At 32.3% G+C, this 10,099-nt stretch overlaps 1 protein-coding gene across 1 annotated transcript; it reads right to left on the bottom strand.

Moving 5' to 3' along the window:
• Positions 1-1,217: 1,217 nt before the first annotated feature.
• LOC123297749 lies at positions 1,218-4,433 on the bottom strand. Its single transcript, XM_044879511.1, has 4 exons — positions 4,274-4,433; positions 2,469-2,960; positions 1,652-1,779; positions 1,218-1,391 (listed from the first exon to the last, which is right to left on the bottom strand). Exons 1-4 carry the CDS (start codon positions 4,368-4,370, stop codon positions 1,218-1,220), a joined length of 891 nt encoding a protein of 296 aa, XP_044735446.1. The 5' UTR covers positions 4,371-4,433.
• Positions 4,434-10,099: the final 5,666 nt, after the last annotated feature.

The following is a 10,099-nucleotide window of genomic DNA, read 5'->3' as shown; positions in this document are numbered from 1 at the left end:
GTTTGTTTTGTTATATAAATTTTTTGCATATAATTTTTTCAAACAAATTTAGGGCCTTAAATTTTTTTATTTACAGTTTTTTAATTTTTAGGTTTAATGTTTTTATATACATTTGTGAAATTTTATTTCCTGACTACAATTTGGAAATTTATAAATGTTTGATATAATTCTTTAACAAAATTTGAGTTGGAAAAATTGTAACATTACTTCTTTTATATGTGTATGGTATAAGCGTATGGTTTAAAAGAATTTAAACAAGCATTTCTTAGTTATAGTTCTTTCTATGATCGCTAGACAGAGTATTTCTTAATATTAAAATTCAATGAGCAGCCCGTTATAGCGTTTTTTTAAAACCTACCAGTATGTCAAAATTACGTTCTTTAACATGTTTCATTAATCAATCAATTTTTTGATAGCGAAATGAACAAAACGCAAAATTGCTTACTACTATGTACATAGAGGTATAAATTAAATAATAACAAAAAAACTGTATCATGAATTACTTGAGTTTGATCTGCGTATCATTTTAATTGTTTCTTTTTTTAAATTTTATTTTATTTATTCTATTTTATGCATTCAATCCCTAGGTGCTAGTTCACAAGTGCCTTTTTTAGAAATTCAATTCGCTTTCTTAGAAAATACTGACCATGGTGTCATTCGATGCATAATTACATCCAAATACTTTTTAAAAAATTTGGTGCCACGCAAAAAACAAAATTGCAAATCATAAACAATTATGTTATAAGAGAAGTAAATGATTAACAAATAATGATGTGGGTGGCCTCAGTGATAAGGCGTATGTTAGAAAAACGGAGGTTAAACCCCATTATTATTATTATATATTATTATTATTATGGCTAAACGGCTTGATTTTAACAAAAATTTTTTTCAGGAATAGATGTAGGGTTATTGTTTGTACATTTTAAAATTATTTTTGTAATATATAGAATGGCCGGAAACGAAGAATGTATCCAAGTTGTATTTTTTTTTGAAGCAACAACCTGCGTTTTTCGTTTTGTGTCGTTTTTCAAAACAAAGAGCTTTGTATAGAATTGGCATCAAATACGCATATTTATAAACACACGTATATAATTATTACACTCTCTTTTTAATAATTCAATATAACTATTTGTTTTAGATTAAAGATAAATAAATAAATAAAAATGAATTTAATTTTATTAAGCACAAAGTCTAAATAATTTGATCCACTTTTCACTTCACATTTCCATCTCACCAAGAATAGGCAATGCTAAAATCACAAACTTGTTGCGTTGGCTATCTTTTGGTAAAGAATTGGTAGGAAATTTGGGTATCCATGTAGGGCAGGATTTCTCTTCAGGAAACCTACTGCTAGGCTCCTGACAACAAGAACTACTTAAATTCTGGGTTACCTAAAAATATAAGTATAATTAATTTTAAAGTGTTCTTTTCAATTCGGGTTGACTTTTATATAATCTTGAAGGTCAATGTCGAATAGAGATTAAAATGTCGAATTCAAGATCTCTTTGAGATGCTCCATTTTAATTGCAGAATCACGGTTTACCCCATATTAGGTATTACGGCAAATAAAAATACCTTCACCCAACCCTACCATATAACGTATCTCTTAACGTTATTAATAAAAGAAAATGTAAAATAGTCTGGAACTTACATTACATTTACTTCTTGGAGGACAATTTTCAGGTGGGCCTTTAAGAGTACTTGAAAATTCAGGACATGTTTTTTTACTTGTGTACAAATATTGAAATGGTTTTTGTTGGCATGGTGATGGTTTTTTGTCTGAAATTAGTAAAGAGAGAAATTGTAATTTATTTTCAAGTTGTTATAAATGGAAAAAGGTTGCAACCAATTCCTCGATCACGTCCTACCCAATATTTTTGTAATCAACAATATATTAATAATTTTTTGCTCTCTTCTACACTATTTTTCACAACAATGATATTTTGCGATAATTTATACAGCAAACCTATAACTGAGGCAATTGCCAAATATAGGAATGTGAAAAAACGTAATCCCCGACATTTAGTCCAGACTCCGGAGCCCGAATTACTCTTAGGTCTATCACTATCATAGAATAATATAACCTAAATCACAATTACATCAATGAATAACGTCATCTGTGCGTGCGTCTACGACGCGTTCGTGCTTTGCACCTTGATGACGGAGCAAGAACCATAAACTACATTAAACGATCTATTGAAGAAAACCGTGGACCTGAGCATTGTCTACCATCAAGATCTTCGGCCGCTGATGATGTGATAAATAATAATTACATTTGGAAAAGCCACAACCAACGTTTGATGGAGACCATGATAGACAAAGTCACAGCCGAACATCCGAATTAGATTCGTACATAGCTTCGCCTCTAATAGCGTTAAAAAAAAGACGCTTTAGAAGCCTGGAGAAGCTATGAGAGAAACTGATGTTTTCTTTCCTGTGTCTCAAAGGGCGGAACTTGTATTACTTACTCAATGGAAACGATTCATTTCTTGATATATGAGCACTTTTCAATGTACAACATCCTGTAGATGCTTTTTGATTTGTTTTAGATGAACAAGGGTCATTGTTGAGGAATTTGAATATGTTCGATGTGGTTGGCGATTGATTATTTGGAATTGAACAGGTAGATGTTGCTTTGTTCATAGTTGAATTGGCCGTAGGACAAAATGTAATCGTTGATACAGTTGATGTTTTTTTGTCACAAAAGTTCGATTTGGAACACTGATTCGATTTCGATTCATCATCTTCCATGAGCGTTTTGAAACGACTACAACGTTGACAAGTTCTACCATTTCTTGAGCATACAGACCTACAATTGCAAACTTCACATCGTTTTTGTAGTGGTTCTTTTGGTTTTATACAAGCTGGTGGAAATTCATGAAAGCTATAACAATCTCGACACAGTAATTGACCATTATGGAAAGCAACCGAACAATCACTTAACTGTTTATTACAACGATCTAAAAAATTATTATAAAAAATATGTACACAATCCAAAAGATAATCGTAGTGTACTCGTCTTAATAATACTAATTTAATTTGTATTTATTAGTGAAAAAAATCAAGCACTTGATGTCTTGCAATTTGGTTAAGGTCGTGTAATTTAATTTTGGCAAGAGCTAAGAACTTCTTACAATTTTTACAAACTTAAAACTGTGTTTGCATAGCAAAAAAAACTTTTTCACGTATCTTAAATGCACGTCATCCTCGCATATACCCCACCCTCCACATAGTTCATATATAATACAGGAGATTCCTCAAAAATAAAGCTTTAGAAAAGCAGACTGGCAGAGATTAAAATTCTAAACATAACATTCCTTTTTAGCTTTTGAATTCCATATACCATTATCAGATAGGCTTCGTTGACTATCGTTTATTTTTTCTACCACGTAAAAAACGGCTAGTAGCCGATTTTTTAAGGCGTCTTAAATTGCTTTGACTATTGGATGGAAGGTTGCGAGTTATAGTCCAGGCAGCGGCAGTGTGAACAAATAAGTTGATGGGGCAGTAAGTTGATCACACTGTCGTCGCCTAGATAAGAACGAAGTAACCGATACCACCCACATCATAAGCTTAATTGTATATTCGGATGTAGTTTAAGAAATGAATAAAGATTAGAAATAATAATGTGGGCGGCCTCTGTTATATACATTGCCTGAGAAACGGAGGTTTAACCCCATTATTATAATTAATATCACGTAAAATTTCTTCATATAACGCTAAATTCGTTGCTAGCTTTAAGAACCAGGAAAAAAACTTCAACAGAACTTCAATACACTAGCATATAAAAGATTTAATTTCAATTCAAAAATTTCTATATTACTTAATCGAAAAATTTTTAAAATAACAAAACATAATTAACTAGAGTAACGAGACCCTATTTCGTCAAGGGTACCAAAAAGTGCAAAGAACATATATACACATCCAAAAAATTTAATTGCCTATACCCATGCACATGCTGCTCCCTTAGTTATATTAAGGTGATCTTTTGTTATCTTTTGAAAAATCGATTTGTTTTATTGCATGTAACGATAAAGGTGAAAAGTTGCTATATGATCCGGGGATAGCCGACTAGCTGTTTTGGTGACAGAGAATCTCTTGTTCTATAGAACAGATTTTGAAAATATTTGAAGGGTTCGATGTCTCCTTCGTGTCAATTTACTACAATTATTAATTGACTTATTAAAATTCTTTTTTTTTCTCCCTTCAGAAAATGTAAAAATTAACGGGTTTTGAATTACATAATCTTTGCTAAAGAATGAAAATTACTTACTACAACTAAAACAATGACGATGCCATATTCTACCCAGAGCATATTTTCGGTTAAACGAAAATACATGACTATTACATCTTGAACATAATTCAATCATGTTAATAATTTTTGACTTTTTGTTTTTGCATTTTTTTGCTACTTTTTTATTGAACTTAATGTAATTTTGGAATACTTAAAATTTTGTAAATATTGTAAACGTCATTTAAAATTTGGACAGTATGCGTAGAAATTTTCTACGCACTCTTGGTCGATAACAATTTATCCGTCAAGGTACAAAATTTTTAAGATGTAAATATAAAAATCAGCAAGTTTTATTTCTAGTAAAAGATTCGAAGTCGATCTTCATCCGCCTGTTTATCGAATGAAAGTGATATTTTTTAACATTTTATATTGCATAAAAAATAACTTAAATTCGGTAAACAGATGAATGAAGGTCGATCCTAATTCGGATCTATCTTAAACTATTCTATACAAACAGAGATTATATCGTGTATGAAGTAAACATCTTGGAAGTACATTGAAAAAAGCCCCTTGAGTACCTTTTTGACAAAATAGGAGCAGTATATCCTTGAGACAACAGGTGGAAATTTTCAAAACTGTCTCACAATTGTTGGCCTCTATGCAAAACTCTTACGTCTCTAGTAATAACGGCAACATATGTGTTGTTTTCACAAGATTTTGTAAAAAACAAATTTCTTTTAGAAGAATCAAAAAAGATGAGCAAAGAAGATGAAAATTTAAATATGCTTTGGCCGGACGTTTTAAGAAAAATGGAACAGACACAAAAAAAACGAACATAAGAACCTAAGCTAAAAAGAAAAACAGTAAAGCTAATGCAGCTGATGAAATTGTTTATGACAGAACAGGAAAATAAAAGAGGCTCGAAAGGTTTTGGTATGTTATGGAAAGAAAGAAGTGCGGTTTATAGGAGATAGTGGCTGCACTTACCACCTGATCAACGAAACAACAGGTCACCTATTTATAAATTCAAAGTAAATAAGTGAAAAAATTAATGAGGCAAAGAAAGGTGAAGTTTAGAAGCTTACAAAGAAAGAGATATTGAGCTATTGGCAGAAGATGGTAAGCAAGTTACAAAAAAATTTAGTAACTAGCATTAGTGTGTAAAGATCTTTACGTAAATCTGTTTTCCGTCAAGAAAATTGAAGATAATGGCATGAAAGTGCTTTTTAAAAATAAGAAAGTAGTGAAATAAGGCGCAGGGTTATTTGGTGGCTACGTCCAATTTTTTCTTCCACACGTAAAAACGATTCTTTTTCGTTGTACAACCTTATCATTCCATCCGTTAATGCTGTAAATCTCGAATCAGAATATCTTTCAACTGTAATTTTGTATGCAGAAAATGGCACGCAGAATTTTAAGTTTTACGAAAAAAGACTGCAAATTTTACGCAATATGTACCCAGAAATAAATAACCGTATTGACTGCCGAGAAGACATTTCAAGGCTGTTTGAGGGGCTTATGCTTGGCCATGAGTCATAAATGAAAAAAACCATTGCTCAGATTGCGGGTTATTTGAAGTAAGGCGAATGTCAATTTTAAATGTGAATGCCAAATTAGTTTGGAATTATGGCTTCGATAGTTTAGAAAGAAGTATCTTAAATGAAATAAAAAAACAAGTTTTTATTGTAAAAACTGTCAAGCACGACGAATGGGGGGATGAACAGTAACGCTTTCCTCTTATTTATGTTTGGACGTAAATCATTTTTACGAAAAATCTATTTTTTTTTCTCAAAATAACAAACAGCCGTTACTGAAAAGTAATTTGAGCGATATCTCTAAAAAATTAAATTTAGTGAATAAAACATATATTTTATCTGGGGTAATTGAGTTCAGTCCGTCCATAATACCTAACGGTTTGGGGCATTATATTGCATATACCCATTCAATAAATTCAATAAATGATAGATGGGTACAAATCAATGGTTTGGAACCATCGCCAAGGATTTTACGAACTCAATTACCCAGTGTTAGAATAGCTATACTCTTATATGTTTTAGTTTAAATAGAATTCCTTAAAATATATATATATATTTTTTAAGGAATTCTATTCAAATAAAAATATTTCAATATAACATTAACGAGATTTCTTACAATTCAACATGCCTCCAGGTACGCCTCCAGATTAGGCCAGTTTTATTATCTGAAAGATTAAACGGGCAAAATTATTTGAATTTTTTACAGAATGAACTGCCAGCCTTAATTCAAAACAGCAATTTAAGTGCAGAAGTTAGGCAAAGAATAATTTTTATGCATGACGGAGCTCCTGCTCATTTTACAGGAATTATCAGAGATCATTTAAATGCAGTGTATGGAGATGATTGGATTGGAATAGGTGGGTCCATTACATGGCCACCGAGATCCTCAGACCTCAATCCCTGCGACATCTTTTTAAGGGGATATATCAAAAACTTATTTACAGAATGAACTGCCAGCGTTAATTCAAAACAGCAATTTAAGTGCAGAAGTTAGACAAAGAATAATTTTTATGCATGATGGAGCACCTGCTCATTTTACAGGAATTATCAGAGATCATTTAAATGCAGTGTATGGAGATGATTGGATTGGAAGAGGTGGGCCCATTACATGGCCACCGAGATCCTCAGACCTCAATCCCTGCGGCATCTTTTTAGGGGGATATATCAAAAACTTATTTACAGAATGAACTGCCAGCGTTAATTCAAAACAGCAATTTAAGTGCAGAAGTTAGACAAAGAATAATTTTTATGCATGATGGAGCACCTGCTCATTTTACAGGAATTATCAGAGATCATTTAAATGCAGTGTATGGAGATGATTGGATTGGAAGAGGTGGGCCCATTACATGGCCACCGAGATCCTCAGACCTCAATCCCTGCGGCATCTTTTTAGGGGGATATATCAAAAACTTATTTACAGAATGAACTGCCAGCGTTAATTCAAAACAGCAATTTAAGTGCAGAAGTTAGACAAAGAATAATTTTTATGCATGACGGAGCTCCTGCTTATTTTACAGGAATTGTCAGAGATCATTTAAATGCAGTGTATCGAGATGATTGGATTGGAAGAGATGGGCCCATTACATGGCCACCGAGATCCTCAGACCTCAATCCCTGCGGCATCTTTTTAGGGGGATATATCAAAAACTTAATGTACCCAGGAGGAAATAACCATTATGAAGACGAAGTAGAAGCTCGAATTCGTGCAGCTTTTACAACAATTACTCCGGAAATGATCAGCAGAACGATCAGAAACATCTAAAGAGGGCTCAAGCATGTGTAGATGTAAATGGGCTACATTTTGAAGGAATTTTTCAAATTTTAATGAAGAAATTACATCGCATTCTAGACTGTCTTCAGCTTTGTGTAAAATGGAAATAGCCACTTCTGGGGAAAATTTAACATTGCAACTTGATGATATTCCTCGTAAACGAAAGCTAAAATATGCGGTAAGAAAGTTACTTTATTAAAGAAACAGGCAAAAAGTGAAAAGCTTGTCACAGACTAAAAGGCGCAATAAAAAAACCACTAATGATTTAAAAAGTGTTTTGGAATCACTTAAAGAAAAACAATTAATGCCCGGAGAAGATTTAATTACATTAAGTAATATTTCCAGCGATTTAAAGGTAAAAGATTTGATTTCGAGACAAATAGAAAAACGGTTACGTCCGGGTATTAAACAGAAATATACTCCAGCACTTGAAACTTTTGCTCTAACTCTGCTTTACTATTCATCTAAAGCATACGAGTATGTCAGGCAGATTTTTAACACTTGTTTACCACATGTTAAATCATTTTAAAAAATGGTACCAAACAATAGATGGTAATCCAGGTTTCACCACAGAAGCATTAAGGGCCTTAAAATTAAAGCAAGTAAACACAAACTACCCTATTTATGCTGCATTAATGGTAGATGAAATGTCCATAAGAAAACATGTACAATGGGACGAGACACGGATACGTCGATTTTGGAAACAAAGCCGGTGGAGATGCTGAAACAGTTGCTCATGATGCGCTAGTGTTTCTGTTAAATTCCATTAATGGAAGCTGAATTTGAATCATTTCCTGTGTTTTTCTCATATCCTTAATTTAGGTGTACAAGATACTTTCAAATTCTTACGTTTCAGTAAAAAGGATAGAGAGAAACTCGCAACTCGAAATGCAGCTCCTACAGATGGTAAATTCGAGTATGACGATGATTCTGACTGAAGATGAATTACAATTCGATGAAGTAATTTCTTTATTGGATAAAGTAAGACTCTTATGTAAAAAAATAACATTTTCAGCTGTCTTGGATTGCCGAACAAGATGGATAGTTTCATCTTGTAATATTCGTTGAAAGCGCTACAGAACTTGAGAACGCGGCCAGAGAATTAGCATTAGAAAGCCATCAAGTGGACTCAACACAATGAAAACTAAGATTCTAACCAATGGAGAACGCAATACATTGTTGTAGTGTACGAAAAAATTAAATATGTGACAGAATACATTTATTTAGGACAATTTGTGTCTTTTGAAAATAGTATCGTAAAAGAAATACAACAAAAGATAACTCTAGCGAAATGGCGAGAAATAATAGAGTGAATTTAAAAAATATAAAGAAACGAATCTACGAAGCAAAAGAAAGCCGAGCATATGTTTGTCAGACTTGGTCAGTAAGAAAATTGGACGAAGAAAGAATGGCTATATGAAAAAATTTGTAACAGTGACATTAGAAGCAAAACAAGAATAAAAGTTTTAAGGAAAATAATTCGATTACTCAAATGGCACTTAAGTGAACAACTGAACAAATGGCATTAAAAGTATCATAATTTAATAAAAATCGTTTTCTTCGCAATCTCTTTCAATTTCATAATTTTTTAATGATCCTTCGAAAAATGTTGAAATTGTTCTCTTATGTTGCGAATATTGCAATGAAGTATTTGCCCAGCTTTTTTGTTAAGACTTAATTTCATTTCATTTATTTTAGTAATTAATCATTTTTTGTATGCTGGATCTCGCAGTTGGGCCGTGTATCTGAATTATTAAAATTTTTTTCTATTTGAGTTTTATATTTTATTCAGGGTACGAACATCTTACTTTTCATCAATAATTTAATAAATCTTCCTAATTTTTGCTAAAACAACCAATTTTTATTTTATAGAGCATTTTCAAAGTCAGCGTATTTGTTTTTTGATTACAAAAGCTCTATTGCTATATTAACAACTAAACTGTTTCTACTACTACTACGGGGCTTGACAACCCTTACAGGGTTTTTCTCCACTCAACAATTTTTCACCATTTCGCTTGATCGAGGGGCTTTTGCTTGTAGTTTATTATTCTCAGCTTTTAATTTTTCTTAGGGGCTCTGTTATCGCCCATTGGTAACACAGGTCCAAACCATCTTAATATATTTGATTTGATGATCGCGATTCGATTTTAACGCTAAGATGTCAGCGCCACAAGTAAACAAATCAAAACCATACTTGCAACAACTGAGTTTTTCATTGAACCAAATGACAAAAGATACTTTATTATATATTTTAAGGTGCTGTACTCTTTTGTATGTGCGTATTGTTTACAAGATTGTAAACAAACATTTCCGTTAAATATTATGCATCTATGGGTGTTGCAAACTATAGTTCTTTTTTCTATCGCCAGATAGATTCTTTTTAGTATTAAAATCCAATAATGTTCGATTCAACAACTATCACCATCCTTAACGGGCCCAAAATTAATTATTTTACACCTGCGTCTCTAAGCATATGCCACTAAGGACCTGTTTGAACTATTGAACCATTCTTAATAGCTCGATTTGAAAAAGAAAATTTTGTACTGACTACTCTACTAT

The sequence above is a fragment of the Chrysoperla carnea genome, chromosome 4, assembly GCF_905475395.1.
Source record: "Chrysoperla carnea chromosome 4, inChrCarn1.1, whole genome shotgun sequence".
Lineage (NCBI taxonomy): Eukaryota > Metazoa > Arthropoda > Insecta > Neuroptera > Chrysopidae > Chrysoperla > Chrysoperla carnea.
This window is presented reverse-complemented; position numbering and strand designations above follow the sequence as displayed.

Excerpts from the sequence above, each read along its gene's own strand:
- LOC123297749 (XM_044879511.1), bottom strand. The coding sequence starts at position 4,370 with ATGATTGAATTATGTTCAAGATGTAATAGTCATGTATTTTCGTTTAAC. Across the intron at positions 1,780-2,468 it reads AAATGAATCGTTTCCATTGA|ACAAAAAACCATCACCATGC; the intron begins GTAAGTAATACA and ends TACTAATTTCAG. Across the intron at positions 1,392-1,651 it reads CTCCAAGAAGTAAATGTAAT|GTAACCCAGAATTTAAGTAG; the intron begins GTAAGTTCCAGA and ends TTATATTTTTAG.